The sequence below is a fragment of the Scyliorhinus torazame genome, chromosome 2 (genome assembly GCF_047496885.1).
Source record: "Scyliorhinus torazame isolate Kashiwa2021f chromosome 2, sScyTor2.1, whole genome shotgun sequence".
Taxonomy (NCBI): Eukaryota; Metazoa; Chordata; class Chondrichthyes; order Carcharhiniformes; family Scyliorhinidae; genus Scyliorhinus; species Scyliorhinus torazame.
Window position 1 is genome coordinate 352851389 of NC_092708.1, and position 21499 is coordinate 352872887.

The 21499-nt window shown below is 51.6% G+C and overlaps 1 protein-coding gene across 6 annotated transcripts in view; it reads right to left on the reverse strand.

Annotated features, from left to right (window-relative positions):
• LOC140403495 (echinoderm microtubule-associated protein-like 5) overlaps window positions 1-21499 on the reverse strand; it is a 415808-nt gene that overhangs the window by 17613 nt on the left and 376696 nt on the right. For all 6 annotated transcript variants that reach the window (XM_072491458.1, XM_072491449.1, XM_072491467.1 and 3 more), the window contains 3 exons: window positions 11896-12068; window positions 10429-10591; window positions 9497-9600 (listed from right to left, as the gene is read on the reverse strand). In XM_072491458.1, coding sequence (XP_072347559.1) covers window positions 9497-9600; window positions 10429-10591; window positions 11896-12068 — 440 coding nt within the window. The remainder of the gene's footprint in view (window positions 1-9496; window positions 9601-10428; window positions 10592-11895; window positions 12069-21499) is intronic.

Here is a 21499-nt window from a genome sequence, read left to right on the forward strand (position 1 = left end):
CCTGGTTTACTGGGCGAATATAGTGTCCTTTCAACTGGGCCATCGTGGCCTCGAAATCGTCTGCATCCTCGAAGAGGGTGTAGATCTCTGGGCTCACCCTCGAGTGGAGAACGTGCAGTTTCTGGTCCTCCGTGGGTGCAGTCGTGACCGTCCTGAGGTACCCTTTGACGCACGGCAGCCAGTGTTTGAAGGTTGCCGCTGAATTTGCCGCATGGGGGCTGAGTTGCAGACACTCCGGCTTGATTCGGAGCTCCATTCTTTAAAATCTAGTCCAATAAATTGATGCTCGATCAATGACTCCAGAAGCGAGATTGGATGACAATTGAAGGCTTTATTGGACTAGATGTTTCCCCCAGCAGCGCAGGTACAGAATGCAGCTGCTAGGGAGACACAGACTCTTATACTCCGCCTTACTGGGCGGAACCAGCAGGCAGGCTTCACCAATGATCTTCCTGTCTCAGGTACCTCCCACACCAATGATCTTACAGCCTCAACCTAGGTACCATAATACCCCTAATACCACCTACCACATTGGGGTAGATCCGGGGGCCGGGGGGTGGTGAGGGAGGCTGATGGGCTGGCCTTCTCCTCCCTGGTGGCCCGGAGACGGATTGTGCTGGGATGGAGGGACTCGGAGCCCCCGAAGGCGGAGTGTGGGTCAGCAATATGGCAGGTTTTCTCAGTCTGGAAAAAAATCAATTTTGCTTTGAATGAATGAATGAAAATCGCTTATTGTCACAAGTAGGCTTCAAAAGAAGTTACTGTGAAAAGCCCCTAGTCGCCACATTCTGGCGCCTGTTCGGGGAGGCTGGTACGGGAATTGAACCGTGCTGCTGGCCTGCCTTGGTCTGCTTTCAAAGCCAGCGATTTAGCCCTGTGCTTGATCAATTCAGGGGTTCGCCTGGAGATGGCAGCCATTCATCGATTTCTTCAAGGAAAATTGAACGTCAGCAGTAAGGGGGGAGGGGAAAAGAGGGGGGGGGTGGAGGAAAATAGGAGGCATGGCAATGTTAAATAAGGACAGGGAACTTAGTATACGGGTAATTAAGGAATAGGGCAGGGGTAGTAGGGGACGTTCTTTTCTGTTTTTTGTTCGTTTAGGTGTTTTGTGTGTGTCGGCCCGCGCGGTTGTTTAAGGAATGTTAATGTGTTAAACTGTGAAAAGTACAAATGCTTCAATAAAATATTTTCTGAAAAAAAAAAATGTCTGCAACTCTGCCCTCCCCTATTTCATCATTGGACAGAAGATTATCCTGCAACACTGAGCAGCATCGGAAACAATGGCACCTCTCTCCTCAAAGTCCCTACCCCTTCAGTAACTGGTACGTCCCCTTCAGCTCCTCCAAGCCTGCAAACCTCCCCCCAAAAAACAAATCATGTTCTGACCCCGGTGCCCCAACACTGCCCCCCCCCCCCCCCACCCCCGCTCAATACCCCTCCACTCTCTCTCGAGCCCCCAAGTGCCGTTGCCAGCGGCTTAATCGCCAGGGCAAAGAGCATTGGAGAGAGCCTTGTCCCCTGCTGTAACCCAAAATAATCCGAACTGACCTTGTTCATCCGAACACTCGCCTTAGGCGCAATATACAACAACTGCACCCCAATCCACAAATCCCTGCCTAAACCAAAGTCACCCCTACACCTCGAACAAATACACCCACTCGATCTAGGCGAATGCCTTCGCCGTGTCCATTGCCACAACCACTGTCACTTTCTGGCCCTCCAAGGGCATCATAACATTAAGAAACCTCCCTATGTTCGCCGCCAACTGCCGCACCTTCACAAGACTCGTCTGGTCCTTGCCCTCACCCCCGGCACAAATCTTCTATCTGCGTCGCCAGCAGCTTCGCACCTACATTCAACAGCAAGATCGGACTGTACGAACCACACTGCTCCAGGTCCTTGTCCTTCTTTAGAATGAGCGATATTGAAGCCTAAGACAGCGTGGGGCAAGCTACCCCCTCACCATCGACTCATTATAAATCTCCATTAGCAGAGACCCCAGGTCCAATCCAAACTCCTTATAGAACCCAAGTGGGAATCCATCTGGACCAGGGACCTTCCCGCCTGCATCGAACCATGCAATCAATTACCTCCCTTAGCCAAATCAGGGCCCCCAGTCCCTGCACCTTCGCCTCCTCAACCCACGGGAACTCAAATTCGCCTCATTCCTTCATCCCCCACCGGAGGCTCCGAATCATACAATAAACAAAGAACAAAGAACAAAGAAATGTACAGCACAGGAACAGGCCCTTCGGCCCTCCAAGCCCGTGCCGACCATACTGCCCGACTAAACTACAATCTTCTACACTTCCTGGGTCCGTATCCTTCTATTCCCATCCTATTCATATATTTGTCAAGATGCCCCTTAAATGTCCCTATCGTCCCTGCTTCCACTACCTCCTCCGGTAGTGAGTTCCAGGCACCCACTACCCTCTGCGTAAAAAACTTGCCTCGTACATCTCCTCTAAACCTTGCCCCTCTCACCTTAAACCTATGCCCCCTAGTAATTGACCCCTCTACCCTGGGGAAAAGCCTCTGACTATCCACTCTGTCTATGCCCCTCATAATTTTGTATACCTCTATCAGGTCGCCCCTCAACCTCCTTCGTTCCAGTGAGAACAAACCGAGTTTATTCAATCGCTCCTCATAGCTTATACCCTCCATACCAGGCAACATTCTGGTAAATCTCTTCTGCACCCTCTCTAAAGCCTCCACATCCTTCTGGTAGTGTGGCGACCAGAATTGAACACTATACTCCAAGTGTGGCCTAACTAAGGTTCTATACAGCTGCAACATGACTTGCCAATTCAAACTCCGCCCCGTCTAAGCCCCTGGCACTAAGTGAGTCCCAGTCAATATTGGGGAAGTTGAAGTCTCCCATCACCACAACCCTGGTGTTTTTACTCTTTTCCAAAATCTGTCTACCTATCTGCTCCTCTATCTCCCGCTGGCTGTTGGGAGGCCTGTAGTATACCCCCAACATTGTGACTGCACCCTTCTTATTCCTGATCTCTACCCATATAGCCTCACTGCCCTCTGAGGTGTCCTCTCGCAGTATAGCTGTGATATTCTCCCGAACAAGTAGCGCAACTCCGCCTCCCCTTTTACATCCCCCTCTATCCCGCCTGAAACATCTAAATCCTGGAACGTTTAGCTGCCAATCCTGCCCTTCCCTCAACCAGGTCTCTGTAATGGCAATAACATCATAGTTCCAAGTAGTAATCCAAGCTCTAAGTTCATCTGCCTTACCCGTAATGCTCCTTGCATTAAAACATATGCACTTCAGGCCACCAGACCCGCTGTGTTCAGCAACTTTTCCCCGTCTGCTCTGCCTCAGAGCCACACTGTCCCTATTCCCTAGTTCTCCCTCAATGCTCTCACCTTCTGACCTATTGCTCCTGTACCCACCCCCCTGCCATACCAATCTCGGGTATTAACCTCAAAAACCCCATTTGACCCCCTCCGGCATCGATAGCACCGTGCCCCTATCATCTCTCACCCTCCCAATTTCCCTCACTGCCGCTTGCTTCCTCAACTGGTGCGCAAGGATCCTGCTAGCTTTCTCACCATGCTCATTGTGGTAATACCAGGTACTGCGGTACCTGAGAGGTGGATGACCATTGGCTAGACCCAGGAGTCTACCATTGGCTAACGTACATATACCCCGCCTATCAGGGCGGCGCTAAGAATCGATGCCGTCCCAGCAGCCTTCACTTTCTGTATCGAAGCTGCTGGGAACAGTTCTAGCTGATTAAAGCCTATTAGTTATGACTCACCTTGTCTCGAGAGTAATTGATTACACATCAATTTAATCAGCTATTACTTCAGTGAAGGATGGATCTCCGCATCAAACCGGAGTGCCTTCAGCTCAGCCCCCACACGGACAACTCCGCTGCTATCGTCAAGCATTGGCTGGCGTGTTTTAAGAGCTTCGTCGACACGGCCGCCGACACCGCCACGGAAAGGCAGAAAATACACCTTCTACGCTCACGGGTCAGCTCTGTGATCTACCCTCTGATCGAGGAGGCGGAGAATTATGCTGCAGCTATCGAGCTGCTAGAAGGACATTATATCCGGCCTGTGAACCAGGTCTACGCCCGTCACCTGCTGGCAACTAGAAGGCAAAGCCCTGAAGAAACACTGGAAGACTTCTATCGGGCACTGCTAGTGCTGGGCCGGAACTGTGGATGCCCGCCAGTTTCGGGGAATGAGCACACAGAACTTTTGATTAGGGCTGCTTTCGTGGCAGGTATGACTTCTCCTGATATCCGCCGAAGGCTCCTTGAATTGGACACACTGGGACTTACTGAGGCACGGGCCTTACCGGGGTCTATGGACATTGCGTATAAAAACGCGCTGGCTTTTGCCCCCAGACGCGCGACGCCCCCCCTGGGCTGCGTGGCACCCCGTAACGGCAGCCCCCCAGACCTATCCCCTAACCCCGCAAACCTGCGCGACGAGACGGCTCACTATCGCCGCTGGCCAAAGCTGCGGGCAGACGAATCATCCCCGCCCGCGCCCGGCCCGCACCGCCACCTGCAAAGGGTGCGGCAAGAAGGTCACTATATCGGTCTGCCAGGCACACGCCGTGGCCGCAGTCTCCAGCGACTATCGGCAGCCTTTCGTTCAAGTCCCGGCCGTCTGAAGCCCACTGCCACCCTCCTATCCCCAGGCCGCGTGCGACCCACGGGCACGGCCATTTTGCCCCCTGGCCACCATGCTGGACGGGTGGGCGCCGCCATTTGTCCCTCGCCGCCGCTATCTTCTGCTCCCCTGGACTCCATGCGCGACCCATGGCTGATGCCATCTTGGATGGGGCCTCAGGCCCCCAGCAGATGACTACACGCTGCCCGACGAGGACTCTCCTTTACTGCAGCTGGCCTCATCCAGAGTCGGCCCCTGACGCTAGCGAAAGCTACAACGACGATCGCCATCAACGGCTACGCAACGTCGTGCTTGATCGACTCTGGGAGCACGGAAAGCTTTGTTCACCCCGACACGGTTTCTCTCTTGTCACCCATCCCGTAAACCAAAGGATCTCGCTGGCCTCCGGGTCACACGCGGTGGAGATCAAGGGGTTCTGCCTAGCGAACCTCACTGTCCAAGGCAGGGAATTCCGCAATTTCCGCCTGTACGTTCTGCCGCACCTCTGAGCAGCCACCCTTCTTGGGCTAGATTTCCAGTGCCATCTGCAAAGCCTGACCTTTAAATTCGGCGACCCTATCTCCCCACTTACTGTCTACGACCCTTAAGGTCGACCCGCCTTCCCTGTTTGCGAACCTCACCCCGGATTGCAAACCCGTCGCCACCAGGAGCAGGCGGTACAGTGACCAGGACCGGACCTTTATCAGGTCGGAGGTCCAAAGACTTCTGAGGGAAGGGGTTATCGAAGCGAGCAACAGCCCCTGGAGGGCTCAAGTAGTGGTGGTAAAGACCGGGGAGAAACATAGGATGGCCATCGATGACAGCCAGACCATCAACAGGTTTACGCAGCTGGATGCGTACCCTCTCCCCCGTATAGCAGACCTGGTAAACAGGATTGCGCAATACAAAGTTTTCTCCACGGTGGATCTCAAATCTGCCTACCACCAGCTACCCCTCCGTAATGGTGACCGCCAGTACACTGCCTTCGAAGCAGATGGGCGGCTCTATCACTTTTTAAGGGTTCCCTTCAGTGTCGCGATTGGGGTCTCGGTCTTCCAGCGTGAGATGGACCGAATGGTTGACCAGTACGGCTTATGCGCAACGTTCCCGTATCTCGATAACGTCACCATCTGCGGCCATGACCAGCAGGACCACGACACCAACCTCCGAAAATTTCTCCAGACCGCAAATATCCTTAATCTGACCTACAATAAGAATAAATGCGTGTTTAGCACCGACCGTCTAGACATCCTAGGCTACGTAATGCGAAGTGGAGTCATAGGCCCCGACCCCGAACACATGTGCCCCCTCATGGAGTTCCCCCTCCCTCACTGTCCCAAGGTCCTAAAGCGCTGCCTCGGCTTCTTCAGCTATTATGCACAATGGGTCCCCAATTACGCAGACAAGGCTTGACCACTAATCCAGTCCACAACCTTCCCCCTGTCGTCGGAGGCCCGCCAGGCCTTCTGCCGCATCAAAGCAGACATTGCAAAAGCCACGATGCACGCCATCAACGAGTCCCTCCCCTTCCAGGTCGAGAGCGATGCGTCCGACGTAGCTCTGGTGGCCACCCTCAACCAAGCGGGCCGGCCCGTGGCTTTCTTCTCCCGCACCTCCATGCTTCCGAAATCCGCCACTCCTCGGTCGAAAAGGAGGCCCAGGCCATAGTAGAAGCTGTGCGACACTGGAGGCATTACCTGGCCAGCAGGAGGTTCACTCTCCTCACGGACCAACGGTCGGTTGCTTTCCTGTTCGATAATGCACAGTGGGGCAAGATTAAGAACGACAAGATCTTGCGGTGGAGGATAGAACTCTCCACCTACAATTACGAGATCTTGTACCGCCCCGGGAAGCTGAACGAGCCTCCTGATGCCCTGTCCCGCAGCATTTGTGCCACCACACAAGTGGACCGCCTCCGAGCCCTCCACGAGGACCTCTGCCACCCGGGGGTCACTCGTTTCTATCATTTTATCAAGATCCGCAACCTGCCCTACTCCATCGAGGAGGTCAAGACAGTCACCAGGGGCTGCCAGATCTGCGCGGAGTGCAAACCGCACTTCTACCGGCCAGAGAGGGCGCACCTGATAAAGGCTTCCAGTCCCTTTGAACTCCTCAGCATGGATTTCAAGGGCCCCTCCCCTCCACCGACCGTAACACGTACTTCCTGAACATGGTTGACGAGTACTACCGGCTCCCATTCGCCATCCCCTGCCCAGACATGACCACAACCACCGTCATCAAGGCCCTCTAGGGGATCTTTACACTGTTCGGTTTCCCCGCATACATCCACAGTGATAGGGGGTCCTCCTTTATGAGCGACGAACTGCGTCAATTCCTGCTCAGCAAAGGCATCGCCTCCAGCAGGACGACCTGTTACAACCCCCGGGGAAACGGGCAGGTTGAGAGGGAGAACGGAACGGCCTGGAAGACCGTCCTGCTGGCCAGGAATCTCCCAGTCTCCCGCTGGCAGGAAGTCCTCCCGGTCGCCCTCCACTCCGTCCGGTCGCTGCTCTGTACTACCACAAACCAGACACCTCATGAACGTCTCCTTGTTTTCCCCAGGGAGTCCTCCTCCGGGACCTCGCTCCCAACCTGGCTAGCGACACCCGGACCCATCCTGCTTTGGAAACATGTGAGGGCGCACAAGTCGGACCCGTTGGTCGAGAGGGTCCACCTGTTGCACGCCAACCCCCAGTACGCCTATGTAGCGTTCCCTGATGGCCGCCAAGACACGGTCTCCCTTCGGGACCTGGCACCCGCCGGAGCCCCACGCGCACCCGCACCACCGCCCCCACTCTCCCCGCAGCATCTGACCGGAGGGTCAGTACTGCCGCCGTCCCTACCCAGGCCCGGACAAGCACCAACGCCCCCTGCAGGCGCCCCTCCCCCTGCCCACTGTTTGCCCCAACAGCGCCGCCTAGGGGTGACGAAGCTGCCTGGGAGGACGACACCACGTTCCTGGAGTCGAAACCGCCCGGGCCCCCATCAGGATCACCGCTGAAGCTCAGACGCTCCAGAAGGACGACCAGGCCACCCGATCGACTGATTGCTGCACCATGAACACTTTTCTATTACCCTCAACATCACGGTACCTCCATACCTGGTCCTACCATGCGAAAGGCGACATTTACGCTGGCCATCACCTCGCCGGATTCTTTTTTAACAGGGGGTGAATGTGGTAATACCAGGTATTGCGGTACCTGAGAGGTGGATGACCATTGGCTAGACCCAGGAGTCTACCATTGGCTAACGTACATAGCTCCGCCCTGAGAGGCGGGGTATAAGAACCAATACCGTCCCAGCAGCCTTCACAGTCTGCATCGAAGCTGCTGGGAACAGTTCTAGCTGATTAAAGCCTATTCGTTATGACTCACCTGGTCTCGAGAGTAATTGATTGCGCATCACTCATATACTGCCCTTCTGGCTCTACGCAATTGCCCCATCGCCTTTCCCGTGGACACCAGCCCAAACTCTATCAAGAGCCTCTGCCACTCCTTTAGTAACGCCTCTTCAGGTGCCATCGAATGTCTCTGATCCACCCTCAGAACGTCCTCCACCAACGACCAGTCCGCCTCCATAACCAGCCAGTGTGTGTCCAGATCTGAAATCTTTGCCAAATCCCGCCTCAGAAAATCCACATCGTCCCAATTTGTGTCATATACATTCTCTAGCATCACCTGTGTCCCCTTCAGCTTCCCACTCACCATCACAAAACTATCCCCCGAGTCACTTATACTTCCCAACTTAAAAGCCATCTCCTGGCCTGCGATCCGGGCCCATCGATCGGCGGGCCGGCCTCTGTGGCTGGGGGCCTCCTTTCTTACGCGCCAGCCCCTGTAGGCCTACGCCATGTTGCGCCGGGGCCGGCGCTCTGAAGGAGGCAACTGCGCATGCGCGCGTTGGCACTGGCACCACTGCGCATGTCCTCGTTGGCGCCAACGCAACTGCGCATGCGTGGATCCTACGGCGTACAGTTCCCGCCGGGATCTGCAGCTGGAGCGGTGCGAACCGCTCCAGCGCCGTGCTGGCTCCCTGTAGGGGCCAGAATTAGTCCTGGGAGCGGCCCGTTCACGCCATCGTAAAACGCGACGGCGTTTATGACGCCGTGGACACTGCCGCGGGATGGGAGAACTCCGCCCATGGTTCTTAATTCTGGGTCTTCCGGAGGGAAGAATTACTAACGTTAATGAATAAATACTGTACAACATTCTAACTTTTGCAGCTCATAAAAATATCCCCTGCTCCTGGATCAGTGATAAGTATCCTTCAAATCAAAATTGGCATAAAATAGTCATGGAATGTATCCCTATGGAATTCCTGACATCTGTGCTCTGTTTTAAGCCTGATACATTATGTGACGTTTGGGATCCCATCTCAAATTTAAAGGCTCCGCTTTGTCTGACCTTTTCCAGCAAATTTTCCCATGAGCCATACTGCAAGTCGCGATCTCACTGTACATAAATGTGTGCAGTTTGACATATTATCCCATCATGTTTATATGGCCTTTTCCTCCCTTCCCATTTTCTGATTGATCCCGTGTTAAAATTGGAAGCACTAGTTATTAAGGACCTTTGTTCTGAATTTAGCCTGTCTTGCTTGTTCTTACATTTTCAGAAATATTTGTTCCGTACTGTATCAGTTGCGCTTTGAAAGTTTTGTTGCATTACTTGTAATTCAAAAAAAAAATAAAACACTAATAAAAATATATATCTAAAAAGTGGATGTTGTTGAAGTCAGACTGGACCACATCAAAAAGAGTTGTTTTGAGCAATAAATTACTATCATTATGCTCCCTTTTTAAATCTTGTGCATTAAGATTCAAATTAAGAATAAGGACAAAAGTTCAGTTCACCTGGTCCAAGTAGCCCATGTTATTCTGTCTATCTGAGACTGTTCAGTAACTTGTTTTCCTAAAGGCACCTCATACACCAGTCGTTTGTAAGATCCAGTAGAAACCTGCAAAATCAATCATCTTAACTGAGACATAAAGCACATAGCCACATGAAAATGAACACTGCTTGATTTCTTTTGCTTAAATGATTGAAGTCTTAATAACAGTAGGTTTTATTAAATGGATAACAATCTACAAACATTAACCTTTTGTAAGTTTTCCTATCATGCACTCTAGCTACATGCTAGGTTCATTGTCTAGTTAACATATATCACTTCATATATCCAGGGAAATAATGCTTTTGGCATTTAAACTACACAAGGTATTTAATTTATATAAGGTTTTTGTAAACCACAAGATGATTTTAAGTGACGTGTTACATCTGAATGATCTATTTCAAAATGGTTTAAAAATGTCATGCATTCAACTGATCATCTTGGTTCACAGAATTTTAGCTTTTTTTATTCATTTACAGGATGTGGGCATTGCTGACAAGGAACACAGTTACTGAACATCCTCAATTACTCTTGAGAAGCAGTTGTGGCTTCATAACTGCCCTCTGAAATAGCCTAGCAAGCCACTCTGTTGTTCAGAGTGAACGACATTGCTGTGCATCTGGACCCACATAGGCCAAACCGGGTAAGGATGGCAGATTTCTTTCCCCAAAGGGCATTAGTGAACCAATTTGATAGTTACGTGCTCACTTTTTCTTTTATGTCCAATGTTGTTTGATTAGATTTTAGCTCCCTAGCTGTCATGATGGGATTTGAACTTGTGTCTGCAGATTATTTGTCCAAGCATCTCATTTACTTGCCCGGAAACAGCCAACATGGTACTATTCACTGAGATTCTTAAACACCATATGGTCACAATAAAGAGACAGTAGTTAATACCTGGATATAATTGCTGTCTGCTGAGAAGTCGATTTGGATAACAAAGCTGGCAATATCTTTACAATAGCTGATTCGATTTAGTGCAGGTCCTAATGTGAGGTCATAAACGTCTATGGCATTTTCACATGTCCCCACAGCCAAATATTGAGAGCTAGGACTGAACCTGAACAAGAGATTTTAACCATCAAATACATTCTTCATAAAAATACAATGCAAGGACAATAAGTACTTTATTTCCAAACTTATAAAATTACTATCACAATGTTACAGTATAATTAATACTTCAAACTTGTGGATATTAATACTTGTAGGTATTAATCAGATTTATGGATGACGGGTCCCCAGAACTGTCAATTATGCAGAAACAGCCAGGTGATCCATTCTAACTGAATCATTGCATCCCCATCCCATATCCATTTCCAATGGACAAATATATAGAACCATGCAGCACCAGTCACTGCATGACACCTAGAAACTCACTTTTATAAATTCATAGTGAAGATAATAATGCTAAAATACTATTTTATAATTATCCACTTAACAGTCACCTAACATACATCCTTAGTGCATGTTTTACAAATGAATAAAAATCAGATAGCACTTACTGACATACAGACATGCAAACATATAAATTGGGAGCAAGAGTAGGCCACTCTGCCCCTCGAGCCTTGCTCTGCCAATCATAAGATCATGGCTGATCTGATTATAATAATAATCTTTATTGTCACAAGTAGGCTTACACTGCAATGAAGTTACTGTGAAAAGTCCCTAGTTGCCACATTCCGGCACTTGTTCAGGTATACTGAGGGAGAATTCAGAATATTCAAATTACCTAACAGAACGGTCTTTCGGGACTTGTGGGAGGAAACCGGAGCACCCGGAGGAAACCCACACAGACACAGGAAGAACATGCAGACTCCGCACAGTGACCCAAGCCGGGAATCGAACCTGGGGCTCTGGCGCTGTGAAGCAACTGTGTACTGTGCTACTGTGCCACCCTAATTATGGCCTTAACTCCACATTCCACATATCCCCGAAAACATTTGACTCCCTTGTTGGTCAATAGTCTGTCTACCTCTACCTTAAAATTATTCAATGACACTGCCTCCCCCACTCGGGGGAAGAGTGTTCCAAAGATGAACAACCTTAGTGAAATAAATTCTTTTCATCTCCATCTTAAAATGACCTTATTTTAAAACTGTGCCTCCTAGTTCTTGCCTCTTCCACAAGGCCCTTTCAGTTTCACTTTTCCACAGTATATTAAAATGTAATATTAGATATGACTTCAATTTTTATGTTACAACTGTAGCTATGCTTTGTAAATACTTAATTGGCTGTTAGGCACTTTGGAACATCCTGAGGCCATGCAGGATGCTTTATAAATGCAAGTCTTTCTTTAATAATGATCAATAGTAATGTTTCAAATTTTAATGACTGACATACTTGAGCTTGTCTTGATTTGCTTACTTAATGTCTTGAATGGCAGATCTTCTATCTCGTTTTTTGCCCCAAATGGTTAGTGATGTCACCACAAGTATGATGAACTCTCCATTTTTCATACCAATGGCTACCATATCTCCCTCTGGGCTGTAGGCAACTGTTCGAGCAGGGTGCCCCAAGTTTACTTTATTCAGCATCTTCTGTTACACAATTAAAAATAAGGGCTCAGAGCTGAAAATGCACATTAACATTTTTCACTTTACTTACTATTGGTGTAGACTTCTAATACACACAAATGTTTCCATGGTTACTTTGCAGACGGGAGGAAAGTAATTTTATTTTGGAGTTGAAGTAGTTGGAAGCTAGTTTCCCCCACAAGGATTGTTTTCAGTCTGCCAATCTCTCCAAGAGCATAATACATCCTGTCATCACACTACCTTCCATACAATTTGACACAATGTAGCTTCCCAATATCATTGCTTTTTACGTCTATATGATTAGTACATTTTCCATTGAAAACATTTGTTTTCGAACTCAATAATCCTGGTAAAAATATCTTCTGCATTTTTGAATATAGTGAAACCATCGTTCCAGGTGTTATACATTTGCAGACAAGAGAAGAAAATGAGTAATGCGACCATCAATTCACACAAAAACAGGAGTAGAAATAAACTGTGGCTTTAATCAACTAGAACAGTGCCTGCCTGCGACTGATCTGTTAGTGGGAGCCGCCTACAGGGCGACTGCTCTTTATACCTTCTCTCAAGGGGTGGAGCTAGGGGCGGAGCTCACATAGGCCCCAACATGCTACATCATAGGTAATACCGTACAATGGTCCATAGGTGGAGCCCACATGGGCAACAGCGTAATAAAGATACGTACATGGTGAATTGTTACAGCAATACATTCACCACATTAACCCCTGTTAAAAAAATGAAGTCCGGCGGGGTTGAAGCATTCACAAGTTCAGCCTGTCCGGCGCACGGATTGTGCGCTGTGATCGCTGAAGCTCTGGTATCGCAGCTGGCCCAGGCGTCAAACTCAGCCGTGCTAGCATAGGTAGTGAAGTCGCCGATGCAGGCACAGACGTGGACTCCGGGAGCGTGTCTTCTGGGGCTTCATTCCTGTGGGTCGGTGAAGGGGGAATGGCAGGCGGGAGGGGGTGCGGGTGCTAAGTAGGGGCGGGGGTGCTGGTCAACGTAGGTTGGATGGGGTAAGATGAGGTGGCGGTGGTAGTGGAACCTGTGGGTGCCAGGTTCCGGGGGGAGACCGTAGCCTGTCGGCCGTCGGGGTGTTCGATGTATGCGTACTGGGGGTTGGAGTATAGGAGCTGGACCCTCTCAACCAAGGGGTCGGACTTATGGCTCCTGACGTGTTTGCGGAGCAGGACGGGCCCCGGTGTCTTCAGCCAGGACGGAAGCGAGGCCCCGGAGGTGGATTTCCTGGGAAAACAAATAGGCGGTCATGAGGGGTCTCGTTTGTGGCCGTGCAAAGTAGGGACCTAATAGAGTGGAGTGCGTCGGGGAGGACCTCCTGCCAGTGGGGAACTGGGAGATTCCTAGACGTAGGGCCAGGAGGACGGTCTTCCAGACTGTCGAGTTCTCCCTCGCCACCTGCTCGTTTCCCCTGGGGTTATAACTGGTCATCCTGCTCGAGGCGATGCCCTTACTGAGCAGGTACTGACGCAGTTCGTCGCTCATGAACAACGAGCCCCGGTCACTGTGAATGTACATGGGGAAACCAAACAGGGTGAAGACACTATGTAGGGCTTTAATGACGGTGGCCGCGGTCATGTCGAGGCAAGGGATTGCAAAGGGGAAGCGGGGAACTCGTCGATGATGTTAAGGAAATATGTGTTGCGATTGTTGGAGGGGAGGGGACCTTTGAAATCGATACTGAGGCGCTCAAAGGGCCGGGATGCCTTTAACAGGTGGGCCTTATCCGGTCGATAGACGTGCGGCTTACACTCCTCTTACCTCCTCAGTGGAGTAGGGCAGGTTGCGGGCCTTGATGTAGTGGAGAAGCCGGGTGACCCCGGGTAGCAGAGGTCATCGTGGATAGCATGTAGTCGGTCATCTCGCGTGCTGGCGCATGTGCCGCGGGACAGGGCATCTGGGGGTTTGTTGAACTTCCCAGGACGATATACTATATCGTAATTATAGGTGGAGAGTTCGATCCTCCACCTCAAGATCTTATCATTCTTGATCTTGCCCCGCAGCGTATTATCAAACATGTAAGGCTACCGATCGTTGGTCGGTGACGAGGCTAAACCTCCTACCAGCGAGGTAGTGCCTCCAGTGCCGCACTGCTTCCACGATGGCTTGGGCTTCCTTTTCGACTGAGGAGTGTCGAATTTCGGAGGTGGTGAGGGTTCGTAAAAAAAACGCTACTGGCCTGTCTGCCAAATTGAGGGTAGCGGCGAGGGCGACCTCTGATGCGTCGCTCTCCACCTGGAAGGGGACGGACTCGTCCACCGCGCGCATTGCGGCTTTTGTAATATCCGCCTTGATGCAGCTGAATGCCTGGCGGGCCTCAGCCGCCAGTGGGAAGATGGTGGCCTTGATTAGTGGGCAGGCTTTGTCCGCAAAGTTGGGGACCCACTGGGCGTAATATGAAAAGAACCCGAGGCACCTTTTCAAGGCCTTGGGGCAGTGGGGAAGGGGGAATTGCAGGAGGGGGCGCATACGGTCGGGGTCGAGTCCTAGAACCCCGTTTTCCACGACGTAGCCGAGGATGGCTAGTCTGGTTGTGCGGAAAACGCATTTCTCCTTGTTTTTTTAAAAAATATATTTTATTCAAGATTTTTGGCCAAACATAACAGTACGTAGTATTTCTTTTACACAACAATAAAGCAATATAAATAACAGTGGCCAGTTTTAAACAAATAAATAAATAATATATAAACAAAAACAAAACTGAATGGCAACTGCCTTGTCCAAAATAAATACTCTCCAAAAATACAATTCAATATACAATTACCGATAACAAATACCTATACATATTATACATATACAATAACATCTCTGAGAGTCCGTTCGATTCCTCCCCCCGCCCCCCCCCCTGGGTTGCTGCTGTTGTCTACTTCTTTTCCATTCCCTCTATCTTTCTGTGAGGTAATCGACGAACGGTTGCCACCGCCTGGTGAACCCCTGAGCCGAACCCCTTAACACAAACTTAATCCGTTCTAACTTTATAAACCCTGCCATGTCGTTTATCCAGGTCTCCACACCCGGGGGTTTGGCTTCCTTCCACATTAACAATATCCTGCGCCGGGCTATTAGGGACGCAAAGGCCAACACATCAGCCTCTCTCGCCTCCTGCACTCCCGGCTCTTCTGCAACCCCAAATATAGCCAACCCCCAGCTTGGTTCGACCCGGACCCCCACCACATTCGAAAGCACCTTTGCCACCCCCACCCAGAACCCCTGTAGTGCCGGGCATGACCAGAACATGTGGGTGTGATTCGCTGGGCCTCTCGAGCATCTCGCACACCTATCCTCTACCCCAAATAATTTACTAAGCCGTGCTCCAGTCATATGCGCCCTGTGTAATACCTTAAATTGTATCAGGCTTAGCCTGGCACACGAGGACGATGAGTTTACCCTACGTAGGGCATCAGCCCACAGTCCCTCCTCAATCTCCTCCCCCAGTTCTTCTTCCCATTTCCCTTTCAGCTCATCTACCATGATCTCCCCCTCGTCCCTCATTTCTCTGTATATGTCCGACACCTTACCATCCCCCACCCATGTCTCTGAGATCACTCTATCCTGCACCTCCTGCGTCGGGAGCTGCGGGAATTCCCTCACCTGTTGCCTCGCAAAAGCCCTCAACTGCATGTACCGAAATGCATTCCCTTGGGGCAACCCATATTTTTCCGTCAGCGCTCCCAGACTCGCAAATGTCCCATCTACAAACAGATCTCTCAGTTGTACTACCCCAGCTCTTTGCCATGCTCCGAATCCCCCATCCATTCTCCCCGGAACGAACCTATGATTGTTTCTTATCGGGGGCCGCACCGAAGCTCCCGTCCTTCCCCTATGCCGTCTCCACTGCCCCCAAATTTTCAATGTAGCCACCACCACCGGGCTTGTGGTGTATTTCTTTGGTGAGAACGGCAATGGTGCCGTCACCATTGCTTGTAGGCTAGTCCCCCTGCAGGCTGCCCTCTCCAATCTCTTCCACGCCGCTCCCTCCCCTTCTCCCATCCACTTACACACCATTGAAACATTGGCGGCCCAGTAGTACTCACTTAGGTTCGGAAGTGCCAGCCCCCCCTGTCCCTACTACGCTGCAAGAATCCCCTCCTCACTCTCGGGGTCTTCCCAGCCCACACAAAACTCATAATACTCTTCTCGATTCTTTTGAAAAAAGCCTTCATGATCACCACCGGGAGGCACTGAAACACAAAAAGGAATCTCGGGAGGACCACCATTTTAACCGCCTGCACCCTACCTGCCAATGACAGGCACACCATGTCCCATCTCTTAAAGTCCTCCTCCATCTGTTCCACCAACCGCGTTAAATTAAGCCTGTGTAATGTACCCCAATTCTTGGCTATCTGGATCCCCAAGTACCGGAAGTCCCTTGTTACCTTCCTCAACGGTAAATCCTCTATCTCTCTGCTCTTCTCCCCTGGATGCACCACAAACAACTCACTTTTCCCCATGTTCAGTTTATACCCTGAAAAATCCCCAAACTCCCCAAGTATCCGCATTATCTCTGGCATCCCCTCCGCCGGGTCCGCCACATATAGCAACAAATCATCCGCATACAGAGATACCCGGTGTTCTTCTCCCCCCCTGAGTACTCCCCTCCACTTCCTGGAACCCCTCAATGCTATGACCAGGGGTTCAATCGCCAGTGCAAACAATAACGGGGACAGAGGACATCCCTGACTCGTCCCTCTATGGAGCCGAAAATAGTCAGACCCCCGTCCATTCGTAACCAGCTCGCCATCGGGGCCCTATACAGCAACTGTACCCACCTGATATACCCATCCCCAAAACCAAATCTCCTCAGCACCTCCCACAAATAATCCCTCTCCACTCTATCAAATGCTTTCTCGGCATCCATCGCCACCACTATCTCCGCTTCCCCCTCTGGTGGGGGCATCATCATTACCCCTAGCAGCCTCCGTATATTTGTATTCAGCTGTCTCCCCTTCACAAATCCAGTTTGGTCCTCATGAACCATCCCCGGGACACAATCCTCTATCCTCATTGCCATTACCTTGGCCAGAATCTTAGCGTCCACATTCAGGAGGGAAATGGGCCTGTAGGACCCGCATTGCAGCGGGTCTTTTTCCTTCTTTAGGAGGAGCGACATCGTTGCCTCTGACATAGTCGGGGGCAGCTGCCCCCTTTCCCTCGCCTCATTAAAGGTTCTCATCAGTAGCGGGGCCAGCAAGTCCATATATTTCCTATAGAATTCAACTGGGAATCCGTCTGGTCCCGGGGCCTTCCCCGCCTGCATGCTCCCAATCCCTTTCACCACTTCCTCCGTCTCAATCTGTGCTCCCAGTCCCACCCTCTCCTGCTCCTCCACCTTAGGAAATTCCAGCTAATCCAGAAAGCACATCATTCTCTCCTTCCCATCCGGGGGCTGAGCTTCATATAATCTTTCGTAAAATGCCTTGAACACTCCATTCACTCTCTCCGCTCCCCGCTCCATCTCTCCCTCCTCATCTCTCACCCCCCCTATCTCCCTCGCTGCTCCCCTTTTCCTCAGTTGGTGGGCCAGCAACCTGCTCGCCTTCTCCCCGTATTCGTACTGTACACCCTGTGCCTTCCTCCATTGTGCCTCTGCATTACCCGTAGTCAACAAGTCAAATTCTACATGTAGCCTTTGCCTTTCCGTGTACAGTCCCTCCTCCGGTGCCTCCGCATATTGTCTGTCCACCCTCAGAAGTTCTTTCAACAACCGCTCCCTTTCCCTACCCTCCTGCTTTCCTTTATGTGCCTAATAGATATCAGCTCCCCTCCAACCACTGCCTTCAGCGCCTCCCAGACCACTCCCACCTGTACCTCCCCATTATCACGGAGTTCCAAGTAGCTTTCAATACACCCCCTCACCCTTAAGCACACCCCCTCATCTGCCAATAATCCCATGTCCATTCTCCAGGGTGGACGCTGTTGTTTTTCTTCCCCTATCTCCAGGTCCACCCAATGTGGAGCATGATCCGAAATGGCTATAGCCGTGTACTCCGTCCCCGTCACCTTTGGGATCAGTGCCCTTCCCAAAACAAAAAAATCTATTCGTGAATAAACTTTGTGGACATAGGAGAAAAACGAAAACTCCTTACTCCTAGGTCTACTAAATCTCCAAGGGTCTACTCCTCCCATCTGCTCCATAAAGTCCTTAAGCACCCTAGCTGCAGCTGGCCTCCTTCCGGTCCTGGACCTCGATCTGTCCAGCCCTGGTGTCCTTTGTCCAGCACCGTATTAAAATCTCCACCCATTACCAACTTCCCCACTTCTAGGTCCGGATTCGTCCTAACATATGCCTCATAAAGTTGGCATCATCCCAGTTCGGGGCATACACGTTCACTAATACCACTGCCTCCCCTTGCAATTTGCCACTCACCATCACGTATCTGCCCCCACTATCCGCCACTATAGTCTTTGCCTCAAACATTACCCGCTTCCCCACTAGTATGGCCACTCCCCTGTTTTTTGCGTCTAGCCCCGAATGAAACACCTGCCCCACCCATCCTTTGCGTAGTCTGACCTGGTCCCCCCCCCCCCCCCCCCCCCCCCCCCCCCTGACGACTAGCCATCTCCTTTTTCAATCCAGCACCTCACCCGGTTCCCACGTAGCCGTATCTCCCCCAAGCGGCGCCCCCCCGCCCCGACCACCCCCCCCCACACCAGCTCCCCCTTCTCCCCAGCAGCAGCAACCCAGTTACCACCCCCCCCCCCCCCCCCCCGCTAGATCCCAAACTAGCGTAGTTGCACCCCCCATGTTGCTCCCAGAAGTCAGCAAACTCTGGCCGACCTCGGCTTCCCCCTGTGACCTCGGCTCACACTGTGCGAGGCCCCCTCCTTCCTGCTTCCCTGTTCCCGCCGTGATTACCATAGCGCGGGAACAAGGCCCGCGCTTCCCTTTTGGCCCTGCCCCCAATGACCGGCGCCCTCAGCTCCTCATCCTCCCTCCCCCCCTCCCCCACGACATGGGGAAGAGAGAAAAGTTACAGGGTCGCAGGATTAACAACTTGGGAAGTCATCTCTTCCCTCTTTTCCCCCCCTTCATCCCACATATTCACCCTCCCACTTTGTTCCAAACGTTCTTTTTATGGCCCGCTCACTCCAGTTTCTCCTCGACAATAAATGTCCACGCCTCATCTGCCGTTTCGAAGCAGTGGTGTTTCCCTTGATGTGTGACCCACAGTCTTGCCGGTTGCAGCATTCCAAATTTAATCTTCCGTTTGTGCAGCACTGCCTTGGCCCGATTAAAGTTTGCCCTCCTTCTTGCCACCTCCGCACTCCAATCTTGATATACGCGGATCACCGCATTCTCCAACCTACTGCTCCGAGTTTTCTTTGCCCATCTGAGGACCATCTCTCTGTCCTTATATCGGAGAAATCTCACCACTATGGCTCGAGGAATTTCTCCAGCCCTCGGTCTTCGCGCCATAACTCGATAGGCTCCCTCCACCTCCAGCGGACCCGTCGGGGCCTCCGATCCCATTAACGAGTGCAGCATTGTGCTCACATATGCCCCGACGTCCGCCCCTTCTACACCTTCGGGAAGACCAAGAATCCTTAAATTCTTCCTCCTCGCATTATTCTCCAGCACCTCCAGCCTTTCCACATACCTTTTGTGTTGTGCTTCGTGCATCTCCGTTTTCACCACCAGGCCCTGTATGTCGTCCTCATTCTCAGCAGCCTTTGCCTTCACGACCCGAAGCTCCTGTTCCTGGGTCTTTTGCTCCTCCTTTAGCCCCTCAATCGCTTGTAATATCGGGGCCAACAGCTCCTTCTTCATCTCCTTTTTAAGTTCTTCCACGCAACGCCGCAGGAACTCTTGTTGGTCAGGGCCCCATATTAAACTGCCTCCTTCCGACGCCATCTTGCTTTGTGCCTGCCTTCCTGGCCGCTGCTCTAGAGGATCCACCACAATCCGGCCACTTTCCTCTCTTTTTTCCATCCGTGTCCAGGGGGGATTCCCTTCTGGATTACAGCACAGTGTTTTTTGCCGTTAGGGCTCCTATCAAGAGCCCAAAAGTCCGTTCCACCGGGAGCTGCCGAAACGTGCGACCTAGCTGGTCATCGCCGCACCCGGAAGTCCCGCATTTCTCCTTGCTGTAAGTGAGGTTAAGGGTTTGGAGAAATCTCTGGAGGTTGGCATCGTGGTCCTGCTGACCATGGCCGCAGATGGTGACGTTGGCCAAGTACGGAAATGTGGCCCGCAGCCCGTACTGGTCCACCATTCGGTCCATCATTCTTTGGAAGACCGAGACCCCGTTCGTGACGCCAAAAGGGATCCGGAGGAAGTGGAAGAGGCGGCCGTCTGCCTCAAAAGCCGTGTAGTGGCGGTCCCCCGGGCGGATTGGGAGCTGATGGTACGCAGACTTCAGATCCACCGTGGAGAACACCCGGTAGTGCGCGATCTGATTAACCATGTCTGCGATCCGGGGAAGGGGGTACGCATTGAGGTGTGTATACCAGTTTATGGTTTGGCTGTAATCTACAACCATCCGGTTCTTTTCCCCGGTCCTGACGACCACCACCTGGGCTCTCCAGGGGCTATTGCTGGCCTCGATGATTCCCTCCCGCAAGAGTCACTGGACCTCGGACCTGATAAAACTCCTATCCTGGATGCTGTACCGCCTACTTCTGGTGGCGATTGGTTGGCAGTCGGCGGTGAGATTTGCGAAGAGTGGGGAGGGTCGACCTTTAGGGTCGCGAGGCTACATACGGTGAGTGGGGGTAGGGGCCCGCCGAACTTCAGGGTCAGGCTCCTGAGATTACATTGGAAATCCAGTCCCAATAGAAGAGGAGCGCAGAGGTCGGGGAGTACATATAATTTAAAGTTGGCGTACTCGGCGCCCTGTATTGCGAGTGTTGCGGTAGTGCACCCCCGGACCTGCACCGAGTGAGATCCGGAGGCGAGGGAGATGGTTTGATGCGCCGGGAAGATTGGGAGCGAGCAGCGTATTACCATCTCTGGATGAATGAAGCTCTCTTGTGCACCCGGAGTCGAAGAGTCAGGGTGTTTCGTGTCCGTTTACCCGGATGGTCATCATAGAGCTCCAGAGGTGTTTGGGTCGCGACTGGTTGTGGCATTTGAGGTATTAGGGTACCTGATAGGCTGGAGCACCATTGGTGGAAACTGTATGCTTTCTATTGGTTAGGATGTATGGTAGCTCCGCCCTGGTAGGCGGGGTATAAGATCCCATGCCGCCCCAGCAGCCTTCATTCTGTACCTGAGCTGCTGGGGGAAACATCTAGCTTATTAAAGCCTTCAGTTGGACTAACACCTCACTTTAGTGGTCATTGATCGTGCATCACTGGTCAAGGGTGACCACGCTGAGTTGCAGGTAGCCGGCATGGTCGGAGGTGCTGGGGCAGTTCCAAGATGGCACGTCTTGGTCGCACGTGTCGGTCGGTGTTGCAGATGGCGGCCAAGCTGG